This window comes from Chiloscyllium plagiosum, unplaced genomic scaffold (genome assembly GCF_037043375.1).
Source record: "Chiloscyllium plagiosum isolate Xiang-an unplaced genomic scaffold, Cpla_swu_hap1 HiC_scaffold_3, whole genome shotgun sequence".
In the NCBI taxonomy this organism is placed as follows: Eukaryota; Metazoa; Chordata; class Chondrichthyes; order Orectolobiformes; family Hemiscylliidae; genus Chiloscyllium; species Chiloscyllium plagiosum.
In genome coordinates this window covers 21980057-22003713 of record NW_028270141.1, presented here as the reverse complement: position 1 = coordinate 22003713, position 23657 = coordinate 21980057, and the positions used below count along the sequence as shown (strand labels likewise).

Here is a 23657-nt window from a genome sequence, read left to right as displayed (position 1 = left end):
TTAACTTTTTCTACTTTTAATGATTTATGAATGTTAAATTGTGGATCCTTTGTTCTTCAACCTCTCCTCAGTTGTTATCTCTTCAGGTGTAAGTACTCTCTGAGTCTTTTTGGGCAAAAATCACCACTTCTCATTTCTCTACATTAATTTAAATTAACTTTTACACTATAATTTGCAAGTTTGCAAACCTTATGAGTTTTGAAAAGTTGCTTAAATTATTTAGACAAGTCCAAATTGGTCAAGCTTGGCTAATTCAAAGTCTCAAATTAATCTCTTCCAGCAACAATGTGGACAACTGGCCGTAATGTCCAGGGCCAGCCACGACTGCCAGCAGTTGCTAAACAGCCTCTACATAAAAAGGTCACAGCAGAGGATCTTCTCAACAAGCAGAAGAGGTAAAGGAGACCCAGAATGTATTAACCCCAGGTTATTTTATCATTTCCTCCAAATGAGCAAGGTGTAGTGTTGCCACTGGATGAGGACACAGTTACAGAACTGGGTCATCTGCTGAAGTAGGATCTGCAACCTGAACCTATCCCAGAAGCCATCAAGATGTCACATTTAATTTTTTTTACATGATTGGCTACTTCTCAGGACCTGTGTGGGGTCTCCCAAAAATGTATCAATGGTGTGACCGATGGACAGATGTCTTACAAAGGATGGTTGTTGGAAGACAAGGGCTACCCTCTGCGACCATGATTGATGATTTCATTACGCAACCCCCAAATGAGGCACAGTATAGATACAATGCAGCCCATGTTTCAGTCAATGCCAGTGTGGAGTAGGTGATAGGTTTCCTGATGATGAAGTTCCAATGTTTAGAATAATTTGGCAGGGACTTACAGCACAGTCCAAACCAAATGTGCCACATAATCCTTGCATGCTACAATTGTAACAGGCATTGAGGGGATGTGATGGACACTGAAGAGTTGGCGAGAACAGCAGTGAGGATATTGAGCAGGAGGAACATCATCTCCATCGCAGTTTCAATCACAGTTGATCAGACCAGGTGATAAGTTAAAGTGGCAATATGTTTACAAATGTGATATTCTATTTATTGGTCTTACCGAGGGACCACGTTTGGATCTTTCCCACTCTATGTACTGTGAAGGATTATTCTTGGCTTTTGACCTGGTGAAAGCTGAGCTATAAATATCGTGCCAGTGGCAAAGAACCTGCAAGGACCTGGCAGAATTTCAATTGTTGATGAATGCAAGAAAGCACAAAAGCCGTGCCTTAGAGATATGGTGCATATGTAATGAGGTGAACGGTGCAGAACTGCATGAGATAACTCATTAGAGTTCATGGAAAGAAACCCTCCAGAAATCCATGAAATTGATACTTTGATGATTTTTGAGAAAATTCAGCCCTTTAATTTAGATACTTCACAAATTGAACAGAAGCATACTGTCAGGAAAAACTGAACACTGAATCAATGAACTGCATCAAGCTTTATTACCCATAATAAAGCCAAACAATGCACTTGTCAAATAACTAAAGACTATTTTAGCAACCAACAAAAATACACAAACATTAAACTTATAAGGAAAGCAAGGTAGACTTTAAATTGAATATCCCAAAACCCAGCTCACAGGCGGGAAATGTTTTCCTGGACAAAGCAAAGAATAAAGAAAATTTACAGCCCAGGAACAGGCCCTACGGCATCCAAGCCTGAGCCAATCCAAATCTACTGTCTAAACCTCTTGCCCAATTCCTAAGCATTTGTAACCCTTTGCTCCCCATCTACTCATGGATCTATCCAGATTCTTCTTAAATGAATCTACCATGCCTGCGTCTACCACCTCTGCTGGGAACGTGTTCCAAATGCCCAGCACCCTCTGTGTGAAGTATTTGCCACATGTATCCTCTTTAAACTTTCCACCTTTCACCATGAAAGCATGACCTCTCATTATTGAATCCTTCACCCTTGGAAAAAAGCTTGTCTCTATCCATCCTGTCTATACCCTTCATGATTTTGTAAACCTCAATCAGGTCCCCCCTCAATCTCCTTTTTTCTAATGAAAATAAACCTGACCTACTGAACCCCTCTTAATAGCTAGCACCTTCCATACCAGGCAACATCCTCGTAAACCTTCTCTGCACCCTCTCTAAAGCTTCCACATCCTTTTGGTAATGTGGCAACCAGAACTGTACACAGTATTCCAAATCTGGCCGAACCAATGTCTTGTACAATTTTAACATGTCTTGCCAGCTCTTATACTCAATACCCCATCCAATGAAGGCAAGCATACTATATGCCTTCCTGACCACTCTATCCACCTGTGCAGCAACCTTCAGGGTACAATGGACCTGCACTCCCAGATCTCTCTGCCCATCAACTTTTCCCAAGGCTCTTCCATTCATTGTATAATTCGTTCTAGAATTAGTCTTGCCTAAATGCATCCCCTCACATTTGTCTGGATTGAAATCCATCTGCCACTTTTCCACCCAACTCTCCAGTTTATCTATATCCTACTGTATTCTCTGACAGTCCTTTATGCTTTCTGCTACTCCACCAATCTTCATGTCATTTGCAAACTTGCTGATCATACCAACAGTGCCATCTTCCAGTTCTTTACCCACCTAGCTAGAACACCCTGCACACCATGTGACTTCACTTTTTCCATTAGTCTACCATGGGAAATCTTATCAAACGCCTTACTAAAGTCCATGTATATGACATCAACAGACCTTCCTTCATCTATCAACTGGTCACTTTCTCGAAGAACTCTATTAAGGTGGTAAGGCACGATCTCCCCCGCACAAAACCATGTTGCCGATCACTGATAAGCTCATTCTTTCCGAAGTATAAATAGATCCTATCCCTCAGTACCCTCTCCAGCAACTTCCCCATCACTGACGTCACGCTCACTGGTCTGTAGTTACCCAGAATATCCCTACTACCCTTCTTGTACAGTAAAAACACCTCCAGTTTTCATGTTATCAGTAATCCCTGCTAACTGCCCCCGGAAATTATCCTCATTTTGATCATTTTGAATCCCTGTGAGGCCGTCTCCAATCCGACGGCCATACTGTACCTAGAAAATATGACACTTGAGGCCCTCATTTTATATCTTCTTAGTTACAAGTTGGTGTTGAAATCTATTTTGTTCATAACGTGGTCATCTTCAATTAGATTGTATGTGTCCACGTGCATACATTGTTTTTTTTAACTTGAAGACAATGGAGTGTTTTAGAATGTTCACTTTATCTGAAACCTGAACAACCCTTTATTCATGAGTAGCCCTACTGTTTGAGTCTCAAGGGTAACGCCGTTGATGACACACTGGATGTGTTCTGCAGTCTGTTTTTACAATTTGATAAAAAAAAGTAAATGTAATCAGTAGAAATTAATTTTATAAAGGCAGTCTTTATTGGCTACTGATTACTAATTGCAGATCCTTCAATTACAGCATAATTAAGGTCCTTTTTCGAAACAATTGACTGTTGTTGGTCCTGTTGCTACATATAATTCTAGTTTGTTGGTGTTCCATATTCATTACTATGGCAGCACAAAATTATTTTTTGTTTTGTTAGCTAAGCAGAATGCATATGTTCATTAAAAAAAAATTTTAAATGTCCGAAATCAAGCAAAACAAATATTTAACTTAAAATTCCAAAATCCAAGATTACTTACACAATCTTAAATTTTGTAGCAGCTCTCAGCTGCATGGCCTATATCTCACAATTTGGTGATACCTATAAATTGTGACATTGTTCTTCTCAGTCCAAGTTGGTTTTCTAAAGATGGATAAGATTGGACCTAGACAATCCTTGTGAAACATCTCCTTACCATTTATCTGAGTGACTACCTTTAACCACTGCTCTCTGTTTTCTGGTTTGCACTTAGTTATGTGAAATATCTACTACTTTTCCCCTGACTCAACATTCTCTCGCCTTAGTCACAGTCCTAAAATGCAAAAGGTTGCCAAAGGAAATCAGCTGCCTCATTGCATGAGTTAATTTTGATTTCTAAGTTTTGCACCTCCAAACCGTGGAGTGAGTGTGCTGTTTTCCTGCATGAAATAAGCCAAATTGTATTTAAAGGGCAGTACCACAATGGAAATTGGGCATGTTCAGGAGCCTGATTTAATCATGATATGCTGGAATTACAGCAAGGTGCAGTCCAGGGCAAGAGGACTTAATTTTCTCCAACAATGGAAGAAGAAATCTGCCGTTCTCACTAAGATAGTATAGTTGGAGAAAGCTAAGGAAGGTGAGCAATAAAACAGCATTGTGTCCATGTCATAGATGCAATGTAGAAAGCAGTCTAATGGCTTAAGTAGGTGAGAAAAAAATGGTACACTTGTTGATTCACATAGATCGTATTCTCTAAGCTTGCCTTCCTTTTGGTTTGATTTGCAAAGTGTTCTCCATCACACAAATCTTCACACTCACTTAACTTGAGGAAGCATCCAGCCTTAGTTTTCTGCATGATTCAACACCTCCTCATTCTCCCAGACACCAGTGTCAGGCATCTCATTCCTTATGTAGTGTGATGCATGTACCTCATTGTCATCCTCACTGAATGTAATACATCCATTTAACATATGCTTCACCTTCATTCTGCTTTTTCACCCACTCCTTGTGGAGAGCTGCACAAAATGCACAGCAAGTGAAATGGAATTGTAGGTGGGGTGCCATAAACAAGACAGCTCACAGATGCAGAAGTGGACTCTATGGAAATAAATCACTTATCTGTATCCCTCTCAGTCAGAGTTCGAGAGTGGCAGACCTCCCAATTAAGCGTGTGCTGCCTCCATTTTAAAAATGACTAATCGATGAAAAGATTGAGTATGGTGATAATTAGAGTTGTTGACATTGCTTCAACTTAATCACCTCCCTATAAAGAAAATGAGAAAGGAAGAAATAGGAGACACTACCTCCTGAGTGTTATCCACTATTCAAGAGGATTTCTGCTGATCTTTGACCTCAATGCTATTTTCTCACGAAATTCCCAATGTCTTGTTTCCATTACAGTGTAAAATCTATCTATCTCAGCCTTGAGTACACTCTATATTGAACACTTGGGATAAAGAATTCTTGTTATAACTGAACAGAGCTTCGGTACTAAAACCAGTCTGACTCCAGGGTAAGAGACTGACAGACTCTAAACAAGGCCTCACACCTAAAATACATTGGCTGACCTGTAATGTCACCTCTTTTATATTGATAAAACCTTAAATTATCTCGGGGCAGTGATTTGAAAGAAATTTTAGGATTTACATATTAATGAATTGAAACTTGCATCTCCATTCTAACTGATTAAAGAATTAACAGTAATCCAGGTTTGCTCAATACATTTGCAGCAGTTGTGTGACCCTTTGATCTTTTACTTATAAGTTCTGTCTCCAATGCATCCTCTCTCACTAGCTACCTGAAGAAGGAGTGAGGCTTTGAAAGCTTGTGGTTTCAAATAAACCTGTTGGTCTATAATCCGGTGTCATGTGAATTTTGACATTGTCCACCCCAGTCCAACGTTGGCAATACAGCATTAAATGGTCTACAGCAAGCAGATGAGAATGAGATGGCCATCTTTTTCAGAAAGACTCTGTTGAAAAGGCAAGAAGGCAGTGTGTACTTTTGGAGGGAGGATGGTGTGCTCTGTGTGTATCGCCCACACAAGTTATTTCCTCTCCTTGATTCCCACCAGTCTTGCCTTCAAAAACTCATCCACGATTCCCCTCCCAATGTCCCCAATCTCTGTTGTGCCTGAAAAGGTTGGAATGTCCTTAAATCAATATCCATTGTTCTTTTTCCCAACCTAAAAATAACACCAGTGAGATTAGGCACTGTTTGCCTGTCTCTCGCCTGCTTTCGACTGACCACAGTGAATTATAATTTTAGGACAGCTGTGTTCCACACCACATGATGCAGCATTGAATTTTCCTTCTGGGGTTGGACAAGCAGTATACAGAGTCGAAGAGTGTGGCGCTGGAAAAGCACAGCCGGTCAGGCAGCATCCAAGGAGCAGCAGAACCGACATTTCGGGCATAAGCCCTTCATCAGGAGTGAGGGGATGGCTGATGAAGAACGTATGCTCGAAACGTCGATTCTCCTGCTCCTCGGATGCTGCCTGACCAGCTGTGCTTTTCCAGCACCACAGTCTTTGACTCTGATCTCCAGCATCTGCAGTCCTCACTTCCTCCAAGCAGCATGTAGTCATCCCTCCTGCAAATTTAAGCCCTGGTCTCTTCTAATGTCCTCAGAGAGGTAAGGCAAAGGTAAATCAAATATTGCCTTATCTAAAAGCATGTTTGCCTTGGAATAATATTTAAACTGCAGTTTGTGGATTTCTGTGTAAAATCAAACTCAAAATATCATATTTTTAAGGATGAGAAGAGAAGGCTTTAAAAAAGACATGGGGGCAATTTTATTTTACACAGGGAGTGGTTCAGGTGTGGAATGAACTACAAGAGGAAGTGGTGAACAGTTACGAAATTTGAAAGACATTTAGCTAAATACATGAAACAGAAATGTTTGGAGGGAGAAGGGCCAAGCGCAAGCAGGTGGGACTAGTTCAGTTTGAGGTTATGGTCAGCATGGACTGACTAGACTGATTGGTCTGTTTCTGTGCTGTCTGAATCTGTAACTCTATAACTTAGGTTGGCCAGTGCAAAGACAGCATAAAGCTAATAGCTAAACTTATCAGCTCCACAATAATTGCCCAATCAGTCTGGATGCTCAGCAACATCCACTTTTTTCTCCATTGATTGGAGTGAAATATTTTGCTGATTGTGCTGTGTGGCTGTTCAGATAAATGATTAGAAAAATCATTCTTTTGATTGGAAAGTGTCAAGATGTAATTTTCCATATTACTGTCTGGGCAGTAACTTAGTAGGACAGAGCACTAGCTGTTGTAAAACAGGAATGAATAGATTAGCACACGAGGAAGAAGTTGAAAATGACCCTAGTGTCTCAAGTGCTGAGAATCTACAATTGCGTCAGGGTGCAAAGGAAATAAGTATTAGGGCCCTGCATATCATTTTTTAGCATTTTAAAAATACACCGTTCAATGTTATGAATCATATCAGCTGAACATAACATTCTTTGCTTATTACTTCATTAGAGTGAAAACAGCACATGTCTCATCTACATATGCAAATAAAAAGGCATCGCATGAGCAATATAGTTTCATGAGAGTTTGGTGCCATGTTACAGTGCGCATTAAATAAAGGATTGATTTCTATAATGCATTTCAGCAGTTGGATTTCACCAATGTATGAAGTCAAGTTTGTTCAATGCCACAATATCTCTTAATTACATGAAGAGTATTCTTGAAGACTACTTCCTTCGAAGCACTGGCATCGACCACAACACATGCTGGATTCTCCATTCTTCTGTAAGTTGCTTCCACCCTATTGTGCAAGAGATTATAAATGTGGTAAAAAAGTTTCTTGGTATAAGCCACACAGTTTGTTTCTAGAGCTACATTTCTGTGACAAGTAAATAACCAGAAATGCTAGCCTTTGTTTCTACTTCCGTACTTGGAGTTAGTATCTAAGTGACTACAGCATGTGACACCTACTGAGTCTCAATAAAGATTGTTGGGGCTCTGAAGATCAGAGAGTCATCGAGATGTACAACATGGAAACAGACCTTTCAGTCCAACTCGTCCATGCCAACTAGATACCCCAACTAAATTAATCTCGCCCCTTTGCCAACACTTGGCTCATATCCCTCTAAACCCCTCCTATTCATTTACCCATCCAGATGCTTTTTAAATGCTGTAATTGTACCAGCCTCCACCACTTCCTCTGGCAGCTCAGTTCCATACATGTACCAAACTTTACGTGATAATATTCCCCCTTAGGTCCCTTTTAAATTTTTCCACTCTCACCCTAAACCTATGCCTTCTAATTCTGGACTCCTCCAACCCAGGGGAAAAGACTTTGTCTATTTACCCCATTCATGCACCTCATGATTTTAAAAACCTCTGTAAGGTCACCCCTCAGCCTCCAATGCTCCACGGAAAACAGCCCCAGTCTGTTCAGTCTCTCCCTATAGATCAAACCCTCCAACCCTGGCAACATCCTTGTAAATCTTTTCTCAACTCTTTCAAGTTTCACACCATCCTTCCTGTAGGAGGGACACCAAAATTACGCACTATATTCCAAAAATGGCCTAACCAATGTCCTGTACAGCCGCAATATGACCTCCCAACTCCAATACTCAATGCTCTGACCAATAAAGGAAAACATACCAAAGCTTCTTCACTATCCTATCTACCCGAGACCCTACTCTCAAGGAACTATGAACCTGCACTCCAAGGTGTCTTTAGCCAGCAACGCTCCCCAGGAACTTACCATTACATGTATAAGTCTTCCTGGGTTTAGCCCAGACCAGATATGCAGAGTGCATCTTGCCGAAAGGCATTGTATTTTTAATAAATCATTAGAAACAAAATTATTTGGCATAGGCGCAATGAACTGCTTCCTTCTCTGCTGTATAATTTTATGATTAGCTAGTCCATAGTTTTCAGTGTGAACTGTTCCTTTGTATATGCAATCTCCTATGGCACTGCTCACAGATGCCTGAAATCCAATTTTTCATTTTGTCCAGTAGAATAGATACAGTTTCCCACTGATATCCAGCTCCTACTGTTGGAGTTGAGGGTCCAGCACCAATCCATCATTTCAGGTTTTCCCATGCTGAGTTACTAGTCTACACAGCACTCCCAATTGTACAAACATTTCAATGAGGAAGCAAGCACACCAAAATGGATCTCCTTTCTCTGATCATTATTCTAAAAGGCTTTCTTTATACTAAATTAATATCCTGCTTTTTGGTTGACTGCATTGAGGTTAGTCAATAAATGGAATAGTGCTGTCAATTTAGACAGAAATATCTGTCAAAATATGTGTCAGTATATCTAATCTCTAAAATGTTATAATTATTACAATAAATATTTAACTTAACCTTGTCCTAACACTGTACAAAACTGGAAGATAAACAGGAACTAAAGGAACTGGGGCAGGAGAGAGTCAGAGAAGCAGAAGATGCAAACTTCTGGACAAGAAAATATGAAAGTGTTCAAAAACAAGAACACAAATCATGAAATACTGTAACTTCTTGTTGATCACTGATGAATTAAAACCCAAAGAGCAATTATGTTTCTTAGGGGGAAAAGTGATTAGGGTTTTAGGGAGGGATGTGAACAGCCAGATGAAGAATTTAGCTTTCAAGAAAATAAGTTAGAAGATGCTTCCCTGCCTCCTTATTCCTTATTTTCAAGTGAAAACTATCTTACTTTTGTCGAAATATACTGTTTGCTTCCAGCTCGATTTCTTCCCTTGTTCTCATCTCTCCTCTTTGTTCTAGACGACGGACTCTCTCCTCTGCATCAACTGTGAGCAACAGCACCAAATCCGGTCGAATTAGATCCTGGGGCCACTGGTATAATTCATGATGTGGTGGTGGCAGGTTCTCTAGTTTTCCACTGACTTCTGTTGCAATAGCATAGGCTGCAGTGCTATGCCAGAATCTAGAATATAACAAAATGTATTCAAAACCTTATGAAGACATACAGAATGTATAAACAGTGAATTAGGCTGTGATACCTCATGGAAACAAAACAATAATTTACGAATGTCTAAACATACCAAAACCAGTCTTGTTGCTCAAATCAAAATTCTAAAAGGCTTACTTTACACTAAGTTAAGGTCCAGCTTCCTTGTTGTCTTTCTTGAGGTTAGTCAGTAAAGGGAATAACTGCTGCCAAGTACACACAAAGAACGTAGGTTTCCACAGTAATATAGATTTTGTGGAGTCTGGGTAGCTCAGTTGGCTGCTTGGCTGATTCAGTGCCAACAGCACATGTTTGGTTCTCAATTTGCTTGGGGATAGATTCAGGACCTACCTCATTGAGCAAACTAAAGTCGAGTCTATGACGCTGTGAGTTGGATCCAATATTGGGCAGGGAACCGAAGAAGGATTCTTTAATTTAAGGGTCATTATAATTACAGAGATAATCAGAAGTGTGAGCACAATCCCCTGGGGGAACCAATAGTCACAGTCTGCTAGTTTGAGTCTGTGTACCCACTATTTTATTTTCAATCTCCTACCTATTAATCAATTCATTTACATAGGTCAGCAGGTTGTTTCCAATCCCACTTACTTGCAATTTTGTTAAACCTCTTAAGTGGAACCGTATTGATTTTTTTTCTAAAAGTGAGAATGTGGGCATCTGGGAGGTAGGACAAATGGCTGAAGAAGCTGTACAAAATGGCTTCTGCATTGTTAAACTGCACTGAACCATACAGAAATAAGAAACCACAGACTGATGTAGATCCGATTAATTGCAGAAGTAACGGCTTAACCCTAACCACTCGGCAGGACAAATACAATTTGTTTACAAGAAATCATGGTAGGCTAAAGCAAAAATGCATGAGGGCCTCGTGCAATTTGATTGATTGTTACTATGCGATCATGCTCCATGTCTGACTATGAACGGTGGATATAAACCCAAGCAAACTCTGCAAGTCGTCGCATTCTTTTGGTGGTCCAGGAGTACTCATACTTCTGGGATGATCAGAGGCTACCAACTCAGCCGTATCAAAGAATAAATGATTGCTCATTTGATTGACAAAGAGTCATTTGCAGGTGTACTTATTGACCAATTGCGGGATCGAGAGACCCCGGGGGTCCAGATCTTCAAAACACACATCAGTAACATCCACAAACACTCACTTCACCTCCAAGTTACTTACATCAGAAACTTCCATTCGAATCATTTGAGATGACTGATCATTCATACTGACTTCCTCTGATCAGTTCATGTTTATCTGTCATTCGGTCCTCCTTATAATACACTTCTGAAACTTCCCCACAACAGATGTTAGATTAATGGAATAAAACAGTTACAACAGAGAATGAGGGCATTGGGCCCACCAGGTCCATGCTAACTTGCTGCAAATGAAGTAGGTAATCACTCTTCCCTCACTTTGCCCCATAACCTTGCAATTTTTCTTAACTTTTGTGCACTTGAGCTAACTCCCTTCAGAAAGCAATGATTGAATCTACTCCCACCACCCACCATGCAGTGCAATGAGAATCAACACAACTTGCTGCATAAAACATTCCTCATGTTGCATTTGACTCTTTTGCCTTAAATCACCTTCAATTTTATTTTCTGATTCAAGATTCTTATGCCAATAGACACAGTTTGTCTCCAACTATGCTGTCATAATCCCTTGGTATTTTAAACATTTCTTAATAAAAGACAAGGCAACCATTTATGTTCTTACGTTCCTAAATTATTGAAAAATATTGGCAATTTTCCAAGGCGAGGGCCAAATTCTGGAATGAGAGTTCTGGAAGATCACAAATGGAGATCTTTCAATTTCCTCATTCATTCTTAATATCCTGTAATGGAAGTTATAAAAGCCTTGAGATTTGTCTGTCTTTCATCTCATTGGTTCCTCCATGATCGTGTTTCATATATTAATACAGTGATTTTCTCAGCTTGATTTATTATACTTTTCCTCATATCTCCTTTTATTTTCATCCTCTATTGTGAAGACTCATACAAAGTACTTTGCAATTGTATCCTGTCTTACTTTCAATTAAAGTATTCCCTGTGTGTGTCCTTAAAAGCTCCAGAGAGATCATTTATCGGTTTTCCTATGAAATAGTGTCATGGGAGCTTTCACGTCAGTGTTCCAAACATTTCCCACTGTAACCCTATTTCAAGGCTTGAAAATTGTCACAATCCCTCAGAGTAGTGAGAGGGAGCAGAAGAAGTCATATGAAAGGGAAGGAGGGGGAAATAGGCATTTCTACCTCAGTGCTCATGACTCCAAATGTGGAGTTCCCCACTTTGTGAAACTCTGGCTTATTTCTTTGGTAGGCAGAATATCTTTTCAGATAGATGGGTTTTATACAGTTCCACACAGTATAATATTGGCTTTATCGGAAACCTTTTGTAAATAGAGCAAAGCCATTTGCACACTGCGCAAGCTTGATGCCAAAATAATGTTCAGCCAAGCTATTCCATGTGATAATGGATCCCCAATCAGATCATTGCTTGCTGTGTATTGTGCTCACCACAAATAGTTCTAAGGCATTAATTTTTGAAATTCAAGTTACCCTGAAAAGGTAAAAGGTGTCTCAATAATGTAAGCAGCGGGTGAAGCTAGCCATTTCACACTGCTGCTGGGCAGTAACAACTGAAATGATATTTTACACTAACAAGAACTTACCATCAAGCCAAACAAATGTTCTGCCTACCACACAGAAGAGTAAAGTACAATGTGAATTTTGGTGTTTGTGCAATGTCGGCTACATAGGCTGCATGTCCCAATGAATGGCAAATCATCGTAAATAACGTGTCCTTCAATTCTTCCCAATAGGCAGACTACTGACTGAATTCAAACAGCCTGGACTTACAAAATTCAGAACACAGTATCTAAAATTAGAAGTGGTTCCTTGGTTTATAACTAATTTATGATTATCAGTCAGGTTTGCAATACAGCTCACACTTAGCAGAAGCTACATACATTTGTATATAGAGATCAGTACTCATAAGGAAATGTTCATTGAATTGCTCGAGAATTGCTCTTTTTTTGTAATTAAACAAAAGCATGGTGGAATGATAGTTGCATTCTTCATGGCAATGCTTCATCCAATCAGTTGCTTTACCAAATAAACTCATGCAATATAAATTCTGGCTTCCTGTGAAAATACATCCTTGTGCCTGCCCTGATAGAGCAAGGTGAAAAGTAGCAACAACAGAAACATGTTTCTTTTTCAGCAGTGCTCAAATTCTGTATCACCAAGTAACTACTTCATCACAGCTTGCTGAAGCAAGCACATTTCTTGATTGCAGTAATATATTACAGCAGTGATGTTCTAACAGAATGAGGTGTTTGAGTGGCTGTTCTCTTCTGTGACACAACATTAGGAATTTTGTAACCTTAATTGATGCGCCAGCTAAAATGCCAGGGCTAGTTAGCAAAAACGGAATGGTGAGCCCAAGTGTAGTTGGTCAATATGAAGAGGGGCTGCACTATCCATAACTAAATGTGGGAAATTGTGCAATTAGTTGCTGCCTCAAGGTTTGTTTTTCAATATGAAAGCAGCTTTAGGTTTGTGAATTTTAAGTAAAATCCCTTGGTTCCAGTTTACAGTAATTTATCATCCTCATTGATTTCTTAAAGTTGCAGCATTTGCATTTCTGCACTAACGTTGGAAAAGGGATTTCATTATAAACTGCCTTACTACTTACTACAGCTGTAAAAATATCGGGTCAGTCAATTGTGCTTCAGCACTCAAGGAATTTAATATTGAAAATTGTACATACATTAGTTTTTAATTGGAGAAAATATTATTAGACAGTGTTAGTTTTTCACTGGACACAACTGAAAGTTGCTTACCAGTCGGGCATCCATGTCATAAAAGAAAGTTACTTGCCACTGACCATTTTTGTCTACCAAAGAAAATTATATAACAACAGACCAAGTGAAGAAGCTGTGAATGTTATTCACCAATGACTGCTAACCAAGTACTTCTAAAGGCTACACCTACCGATCCACAATTACCGGAGACTTTTCAGATTCTCTTGCTATGATGGAGCCAGTAATGTAATTGCCCAATGCATAAAAAGCCCGTCGTATAAGAGGTGGCTTTGCATCAAATGTTTTTCTCAAGTGGCTAATGCAGTCTGGTGGGGATTTTAGAAGCGTTGCTTGGAGGGAGTCTCTTAAAGCTTCAGTCAATGTACTTTTACCTATAGATAAATACAAAGGACTAAAAATTATGCCGTAATGCGTTATATAACAGATCCTTTTCATTGCTTAATGTTCATGTAAAGTGTCCAGGATATGGATAACTAAAGTTTCACAGCAATAAGAAAAGGAAATATCCTACTGAACATTCTACTTGCTCTTAATCTAATGATTAAATGTTTTCTAGTTAACTACAATGTATAGGTCAGAGGCCCCAAGTCAGATTGTCAATGTGATGTTATAGTTGGTATATGATAGCTGTCACAACAAGTGGCTACAGAACGAAAACAGGTCAGCCTGGGTCCTCACTCTATCTCCTAATCCCAGAAAGGTCATATTTGCTTATCACCGTGTTACAGATATGCTACAACACATATCTGGAGAGAGTGAGACTTGAATTCAGACCTAGTGGCCCAGCAGTAGGGCTGTTCTCACTATGCCACAAAAGCCGCTAAAGGTAGTGGGTGAGGAGTGAATGACATTCACTTGTGATGCCCTCTACTTCAGGGCAAGGAGACCTGGGTTCAAGTCCCACCTACTCCAGAAATATGCAATAATATCTCTGAACAGATTGATTAGAAATTAAATATAAAAGTGACTCTTGAGTGAGGTTCCCTAAGAAAATTCAGTATATTTTGAAGAACAGACTAGAAACTTTTTCTGCCCTCACCTGTATATTATGAGGAACTGAATGGTCTCAGTGATCTGAAATGAATAACATTTCATCTACAATGTATTAATGATCTAACCTAAACAAAAAACATGATAAGGGCTCTGTTGTCCCTACCCCTGGACTGGGCAAACCCTGGGTTCAAGTCCCACCTGCTCCAATAGTGTGTAATAACATCTCTGAACAGGTTGACTTGAAAATAGATTAAACTTTTAAAAAGAATGATGACTTAATTTACTAATTTGTTATTCTTAAGGAAATTATTTAAATCTATTTTATTGATTTAATCACTCCACAACACTGCTAGGATAGTCAATATCAGTCTGATGAGATTTAAGACTTAAATTTCAGAAGGTTTAGTTACACTACATTAATGGAAGTAGCTCCTTAAATGGTTGACTGCCTGGTCTGCCCATTGGGTGCCTTGGGTGACTGTCTGTGGGGAGTTGGCACATTCTCCCCATGTCTGCGTGGGTTTCCTCCGGGTGCTCTGGTTTCCTCCCACAGTCCAAAGACGTGCAGGTCAAGTGAATTAGCCATGTTAAATTGCCCCATAGTGTTAGGCGCATTATTCGGAGGGAAAGGGGTCTGGGTGGGTTACTCTTCGGAGGGTCGGTATGGACGTGTTGGGCCGAAGGGCCTGTTTCCACACTGTAGGTAATCTAATCTAATAGTTTTAGGGATTTTAAGACAATACTAATTAACAAACTGAATCCACAGCATATATCACAATAAAAATAAATATGTGGTATTCCAGTATTCCAGTTGAGTAGAATATAAAAATCTTGATGTTTCTTACCTGTTGCATCGAGTCCTTCTATCACAATTACTGGATGTAGGCCCTTTCTAGGAGTCCTGTCATATTGATCCGCTAATTGCAGAATTTCCTTGGCTTTAGGAATTGTTTCAACACACTTTGGTGAATGAAAATGCAAACAAAACATTCAACTTAAGAGGAGTTTCAGAATAGTCGATAAATCATTGTTATTTTTCTCAACATTTGGTATCTGAATGTTAATGCCTAACCTCCATTATCATTTTCAATATAATGTTTAGCATAAAAATACGCATTAATCAATCATTTAAAAAATTATGCTTTTACCGAACCCTTTAAAGGAGCCCATTATCTTATGTTGGTGGAGTCCACAGTAAATCCTACTGCATGACACAGGGCTCAGAAAGCTAACTGTGTGACACTCCCCAAACTGCAGAGGTATTGCTAGCCAACAAGCCATCTGACCGTACCCATAGATTGATACTGGAGGCTGCCCTTGACTTACTGTACCGGGACCCTCTGGCTGAAAAATGCTTCCCCAGACTTGACTGTGTTCCCTTAGTCTTTGAAACATGGCCACTTGGTCAAAGCTCATTCACTGCACCTGCCACATATGCAGCAGGCACCTGGAGCAGATGTGAGATTGCAGTAGGATTGCGCCATTCAGTATCATGTCCATCTCTTTAACTGATGACTGCTGACTGGCTTTTTGTCTGCACTAAACTCCAAGGCAAGAGAAAAGTACTTTAAATCTTTAAGGTGCTGCTGACAATTCAAAGTACTAAAACCAAAGACAAGTAAAGGCATTGCACAGCATGGCAAGGGAGGGATGCTGTGAGCATCAAGTTAGCATCCAGGACCCAGGCACTTGTTAGCTCATAGCTCCAACAATTTACTCAGTAGAAATTCTATGGTGATTGTGATAAAAGAACTTCAGATGCTGAAGAATCTCAGCAAGTCTGGCAGTATCTCTGGAGAAAAGATGGAGTTAAGGTTTCGAGTCCAGTGACCTTCCTTCAGAACTCTGTTGACTGTATTTTCCTGAGTGTTTCTGGGATATTGATGGTATGCTCTATATTAAAGACAGATGCAAAATATTTGTTCACAGATCTTCCATTCCTTATTTTACATTACTAATTTTCCATGGTCTTTTCTTTTTAAAATATTTATAAAAATTCCTAATGTTCAGTTCCTATCTGAATTTATATTTCTGTCTAGCTTTTTCATACCTTAATTTTCCCCTCATTAATTTTTTTGTTATGCTTTCTTGTTTGTTATATTCTGTCCAATCTTACCTGCCACCAACCTTTGGAAAATGATATGCATTTCTTTTTAAGTTTAATACTGTTTTTAATATTTCTAGTTAACTGTGGTTGGTGGGTGTGTCCCTCTGAATTTTTCTTACTCTTTGAAATGTTACGATTCTGTATATTCTGAAATATTTCTTTAAGTGTCTGGCACTGCATATCCTTCGGCCTAGTTTGCCAATTCACTTTAGCCAGCTGTTTCCTATCTTAATAACTGCCCTATTTAATTATTTTTTAAAACATAGTCTCGGACCCATTCCTCTCTCCCCCAAAATGAATGTAAAATTCAAACATTTCATGGTTGCTGCTACACAGGAGCACCTTTACCTTCAATTAATTAATCCTATTTCATTGCACAATGCCAGGTGCAGTACAGCTTGCTGCCAGGTTAGCTCCAGAACATGTTGTTCTCAAAAACTAAATATGATGGAAATATTCCATGAACTCCTCATCGAGGCTACCTTTGCCCATTTGACTTTTTTTGATCAATATGTAGATTAAAATCTCTCATGAATTTAGTCATAACTTTCTGACAAACTCTAATGTTTTCTTCCTTTGTGTTCCACCCTCCATCCAGTTGCTGTTAACTGGTCTGTGCACTATTCTCACAAGCAACTTCTTGCCTTTATCAATTAGTATCTCTACCTAAACTGTTTTCTTGTTTTGAGTTCCTGAACTTAAGTCATCCCTCTCTACTGTGCCGGTACCATTATTAAGTAACATAACCACCCTTCCACTTTTTCCTTGCTTCCCTGTCCTTCCTAAATGTCCTGTAGCCTTCAAGTTTCAGATCCCAATCCATTCATTCACAGCTATTCCTCTATAATGGCTATAGGTTCATACTCACTTATTTCTATTTGCATTCTCAATTCATCTGTGCATTCAGAAACAGAGCCATCAGTTTTATCATTTAATTCTTTTCTATAAATTCTAGCTTTACTTGTTGATTTACCATAATAATTGTTTCTATATCCCTTCCTACCATGATCTGTTTATCACTTACCTTAATAATATCTTTCGCTTTGGCCTTGACTCCACTGTTTGATGTACCACATGTTCCCAAACTTGATCCCTTGACTCCCACCCCCATCCCCACCCCCACCCCCACTCACATGTTTTATTTAAAGTCCTCTCTATTTTCCTAGTTATACGGTTGGAGGTGTCGGAGTGGTTCAGGAGTAGGCCAGACTGCCTTGGAGGAAACGATCTTCATGCAGAGCTAACAGTGGAGGATTACAGAAGGTACTTCTGCTGGAGGCACTCTGCTGGAAGTGCCAGAAATGTGGGAGCATGAGGAAAGAATGCAAAGACTGCTAAGTGGAAAGTAAGGACAAGCAAAAACCCGATCATTGTTCTGGGTGGAAGGGGAATGGTTGAGGGTAGAATTGAGGCAGAAATAGGTTGGACTTGGCTGAGGGCCCTGTCAACTAAACTGGAAGGGAATACTCAGTTGATGAAAAAGGAGAACATGTCAGATGCTCCTCTGTGGCAGGTGGTAATATCACAGCAGGAATAGAATTGGAGGAACTAGTAAAATAGAATGTAATTGTTGCAGGAAGCAGGGTGTAAGCTTATTCCCAAAAAATGGAAACAACAAAATTGAGAAAGGAGAGGGAAGGATTAGAGATAAACCAAGTGAAGTTAAGAGAAGGATGGAAATTGAAAGCAAAACTGATTCAATTTCTTAATTTTGGATTACAGCAGGAAGCAGTACAACTGACATCATCAATGTCCAAACATCGACTGGGACTGCCATTGTGTTAAAGTTTTAGATGGAGAGGAATTTCTTAAGTGTGTACAAGACAATTTTCTGATTCAGTATGTGGATGTACCTACTAGATAAGGTGCAAAACTTGACCTACTCTTGGGAAATAAGGCAGGGCAGGTGACTGAGGTGTCAGTGGGGGAGCACTTTGGGACCAGCGACCATAATTCTATTTATTTTAAAATAGTGATGGAAAAGGATAGACCAGATCTAAAAGTTGAAGCTCTAAATTGGAGAAAGGCCAATTTTGATGGTATTAGGCAAGAACTTTCAAAAGCTGATTGGAGGCAGATGTTCGCAGGTAAAGGGACGGCTGGAAAATGGGAAGCCTTCAGAAATGAGATAACAAGAATCCAGAGAAAGTGAAAGGGAAGCCTGGTAGGTATAGGGAATGCTGGATGACTAAAGAAATTGAGGGTTTGGTTAAGAAAAAGAAGGAAGCATATGTCAGGTATGGACAGGATAGATCAAGTGAATTCTTAGAAGAGTATAAAGGAAGTAGGAGTATACTTAAGAGGGAAATCAGGAGGGCAAAAAGGGGACATGAGATAGCTTTGGCAAATAGAATTAAGGAGAATGCAAAGGGGTTTTACAAATATATTAAGGACAAAAGGGTAATTAGGGAGAGAATTGGGCCCCTCAAAGATCAGCAAGGCGGCCTTTGTGTGGAGCCACAGAAAATGGGGGAGATACTAAATGAATATTTTGCGTCATTATTTACTATGGAAAAGGATACGCAAGATTTAGACTGTAGGGAAATAGATGGTGACATCTTGCAAAATGTCCAGATTAAAGAGGAGGAACTGCTGGATGTCTTGAAATGGTTAAAGGTGGATAAATCCCCAGGACCTGATCAGGTGTACCCGAGAACTCTGTGGGAAGCTAGAGAAGTGATTGCTGGGCCTCTTGCTGAGATATTTGCATCATCGATGGTCACAGGTGAGGTGCCGGAAGATTGGAGGTTGGCCAACATGGTGCCACTGTTTAAGAAGGGTGGTAAAGACAAGCCAAGGAACTATAGACCGGTGAGTCTGACCTCGGTGGTGAGCAAGTTGTTGGAGGGAATCCGGAGGGACAGGATGTACATGTATTTGGAAAGGCAATGACTGATTCGGGATAGTCAACATGGCTTTGTGCGTGGGAAATCATGTCTCACAAAATTGATTAATTTTTTTTCAGAAGTGACAAAGAAGATTGATGAGGGCAGAGCAGTAGATGTGATTTCTTTAGTCATCCAGCATTCCCTATCCTACTAGCCTTTCCTTTCACCCTAACAGGAATATACTATCTCTGGACTCTCGTTATCTCATTTCTGAAGGCTTCCCATTTTCCAGCTGTTCCTTTACCTGCGAACATCTGTCCCCAATCAGCTTTTGAAAGTTCTTGCGTAATACCATCAAAATTGGCCTTTCTCCAATTTAAAACTTCAACTGTGTCATCAATCTACAGCTACAGCAATTCAGTATTTTCAAGAGCACATTCATGGACCTATTAAGATAATTAAGTTACCTTTTGATTACAAACGTTTGACCATGACAGTGGTTTATTTCTCTTTTTGTCTTCATATCTGCAAAGACTTGTTTACATGTGTGTTTGTATGTGGGATTAAATGGGATATAATTTTAATTATGGTTCATAGCTTAGATGTTAATGAGTAGCTGCTGTTTACTTTAAGATTAATTTTTGTTCATAATAAATGAATTATTTTGAGTTTGTTAAAGAAACCTGGTGATGTTCCAGTTATCTTTGATAACAGTTATATTAAAAAAAATTAGCTATTTTTATCATTGAGTCCCAAGTATTATGCTCCGGGTGAGACTGATGAGTCTTGGGGCTTGGTGATCAGCACATACTTTCTGTCACATTTCTGGTATTGTCTCTGTCTGTGCACACATGCATGTCTGACTGTGGGCAAGGGCATGTTTGTCTTTGTCCATGCATGCCTGACTCTCTATTGATTTGCCCTTTGCTGTACTTGTGGGTCTATATCTGGGTGCATGCGAGAGTCCTTGTGTGTATGTATGTGTGTTTCTGAGACAATGAGAATGCTTAGGATCAAGTAATGGGCAGAGTGAATTAAAAGCTGATGGGGATTTGCCTTTGCATGGCATTTAGCAGTTTTATCGTCTTTGAGTTTTTATCATTTTATGCGTTTTGTGTATTTATTTTATGGCTTTAGTTGCTTTAATAATTTTATTGCTTTTTTTTCTCACGCACGTACAGGGAAAGATTTTTGCAGTAAATGAAAAGTTAAAAAATTTGGATGTTACTTAAGCAAATAATTTTCTTGTTTTTTTTTAATGCATTGGGTTGCTGAATGTAATCCACATCTGTGAGCATATTCCAAGCCTCCCAGTGTGGTGTGAATGAAAGCAGTGTGGGTGCTTGTTTACAGCAGATGGGCAGTCAATTAATTGGACTTTTAGTGATAATTTTAACAAGCAGTTAGCAGCAGAATGTGCCAACTCAACATCACCACCAATTCTCCCATTTCCCACTTCAGCCCACAAACACCCACTTCCCGCTTCCAGGCAGGATTGTGAGCTGTGTCAGGAAAGCCGCCCTAGAACATAGAACTCATGGGCCAAGGAGGGACTCATCCAATGGGCAGTGAGTGGGCATCCAAATACTTCAATGACACCATCACTGGAGGATTCCCATTATAAATTCCCCAGGTGTTCTTCACTAAGGCACAAGGCAAAGGTTCTCTCTCCCTCTCCTTGCAGCCTTAGCAGCTGTCATTTGTCAGTCTCAATGAAACTGCAGCCCTTGTTTGGCCAGTGGGCCCACCAGTTTGTTCTGGTTTGTTCCACCAGTGCTGGTAAAATTAGTGACACGTTCCAGTGTCCACCTGCAGGGACAGCATGTTGCACATTGGCTGAATGAGGAGGCAATGGATGCAAAGTAGAATCACTCTGCATGAAATGAGTCAGAGACATAAGTTTGGGATTTGACACTGTTGAAAATGTGTTGCTGGAAAAGCGCAGCAGGTCAGGCAGCATCCAGGGAACCGGAGAATCGACGTTTCGGGCATAAGCCCTTCTTTAGGGCTTATGCCCGAAACATCGATTCTCCTGTTCCCTGGATGCTGCCTGACCTGCTGCGCTTTTCCAGCAACACATTTTCAGCTCTGATCTCCAGCATCTGCAGCCCTCACTTTCTCCTCATTTGACACTGTTGCCTGGCTTAATTAGAGTCATAGAGTCATAGAGATGTACAGCATGGAGACAGACCCTTCGGTCCAACTTGTCCATGCCAACCAGATATCCCAACCCAATCTAGTCCCACCTGCCAGCACGCGGCCCATATCCCTCCAAACCCTTCCTATTCATATACCCATCCAAATGCCTCTTAAATGTTGTAATTGTACCAGCCTCCACCACTTCCTCTGGCAGCTTACAATTTAGAAAGTAATGGAACTAATTAATCCCTGCATGCCGAGACTTCATCCTGGAGCCTTAAAGGAAAGTAGCAAACATAAAACCTCTATTCAAGAAGGGAGGTAGCTAGCAAAATAAAAATCTATAGGCAAGTGACCTTGAATTCTCTGATAGGAAAGTGTTAGAATCAATCATTGAGGAGGTTATAACTGGGTACTTGAATAGGTCTTGTAGCACAGCGGTAGTGTTCCTATCTCTGGTCCTGAAGACCTGATTCAAAGTCCCACCTGCTGCAGAGGTGTGTCATAGCACATCTGATTCCAAATATCTAATTGGACACTTGGAAAAACTCAAGGTGTTGTTTAGTGAAAGGAAAATCATGTTTCATCAGTTTATTGGAATTGTTTGAAGAAGTAAATGAAATATGGATAAGGAGGAGCCTTGGATTATCACAAGGCTTTTGACAAGGCTCTACATAAAAGAACTATTGAACGAAGCAGGAGCTTGTGGAGTAGGAGATAACATATTAGCATGAATAGAAGATTTCCTGGCTTACAGAAAACAGATTACATATAAGTAGGTCTTTTTCAGATTGGCCAGATATGACAATTGAGGTCCCATAAGGGTCTGTGCTAGGTCTTTAAAAATGTCGTGGGTGTGATACTGGAAAAGCACAGCAGGTCAGGCAGCATCCAAAGAGCAGGAGAATTGACGTTTTGGGCAAATTCCTTCATCAGGGCAAAAGCCGTTCATCACCCTTTACTGATGAAGGGCTTTTGCCCAAAACATTGATCCTCCTGCATCTCGGATGCTGCCTGACCTGCTGTGCTTTTCCAGCGCCACACTCCTGACTCTAATCTCCAACATCTGCAGTCCCCACTTTCGCCTTTTAAAATATGTATCAATAACTTAGATGAGGGGATTAAGGCATGGCAGTCAAATTTGAAAACTGCATTAAGATAGGTAGGAAAGTACATTGTGAAGGTGACATAACAAAGATGCAGACTGATACATAGGTTCAGTGACTGGGCAAATTCTGGCAAATGGAGCATCAGATGGGAAAATTTGAAGTTGGCAGGAAGAGAAAAAATATATTATCGATTGAGTTAATGAGCTGAATGGCCTACACTGGTCCTAATTTATGTGTTTCTAATGTAACCAATGTACAAGTTGCGTCTTAGTGTTCTCCAATGTATCTTGTTAAATACAGCTCCCCCCTTAAAGAATCATGGTGGGGAGTGGGGGGGGGTGCGGGTCGGCTTACCTCTTTCAAAACGCAGTAAGCATCTTCGTACTTGAAGAATATAACTGAGTTTTTGATGTTCAACACCGAGGGATGGAGCTCTGGTCTTGCGGCCAGAGAGAGACAGTTCCTGGAGATCTCCCTGTCCTGCCCATCAGTGAGGAGCCGGAGTCTCTGCCAGATTCTGCCAGCACCATCCCTGGTGTAGCTGCACAGAGTGGTCTGCCCGCTCTCACGGACCAGACGCTGCAGGAGACGCTCTGTGCCCTCGTGATGGCGATCGTCCTGCACCAGGAATCCCTTGATCAGAGATCCCTGTTTGCCGGGGGAGAACGCCATCAGCTCCATAACGCGGCACCTCGGGGGCAGCGCGGTGAGTTCAGCCCGCAGCCGGGCATAGGACTCGGCGCCTTCAACCCTGTTCTCGGAGGCGACGCAGAGCGAGTAGCTCTCGCCGCGGCTGAGCACCTGGTGCAGACGGGAGCTCTCGTCCCAGGGCCCCTCAGGGGACGGGCTCAGGGCGAAGTAAAGCGGCTCTGAGTTGTTGCAGCACTCGATCGCAAACAGCCTCTTGGCCCATTCCCTGTACAGCGCCGAGCCCAGTGCCTGAGCCATCTGAAAGCTGCAGCGAACATTCATGGTACCGCCCGCTCCCTGAGGGCACTTCTTCGGACCGAAACCGCCGCCTCTGCAGAAGCGAAACGCAGCCCTCAGTAAACAAAACGCCGCGTCGGGAAACTGAAAGCGAAGCCCGATCGGTACATCGCAAGGAAACGAAAACCAGCCCCCTTCG

The 23657-nt window shown here is 40.6% G+C and overlaps 1 protein-coding gene across 1 annotated transcript; it reads right to left on the bottom strand.

Annotated features, from left to right (window-relative positions):
- Positions 1–1432: 1432 nt before the first annotated feature.
- cmpk2 (cytidine monophosphate (UMP-CMP) kinase 2, mitochondrial) lies at positions 1433–23641 on the bottom strand. Its single transcript, XM_043678418.2, has 5 exons — positions 22886–23641; positions 15194–15308; positions 13525–13726; positions 9251–9484; positions 1433–7358 (listed from the first exon to the last, which is right to left on the bottom strand). Exons 1-5 carry the CDS (start codon positions 23501–23503, stop codon positions 7229–7231), a joined length of 1299 nt encoding a protein of 432 aa, XP_043534353.1. The 5' UTR covers positions 23504–23641; the 3' UTR covers positions 1433–7228.
- Between the last annotated feature and the right edge of the window lie 16 nt (positions 23642–23657).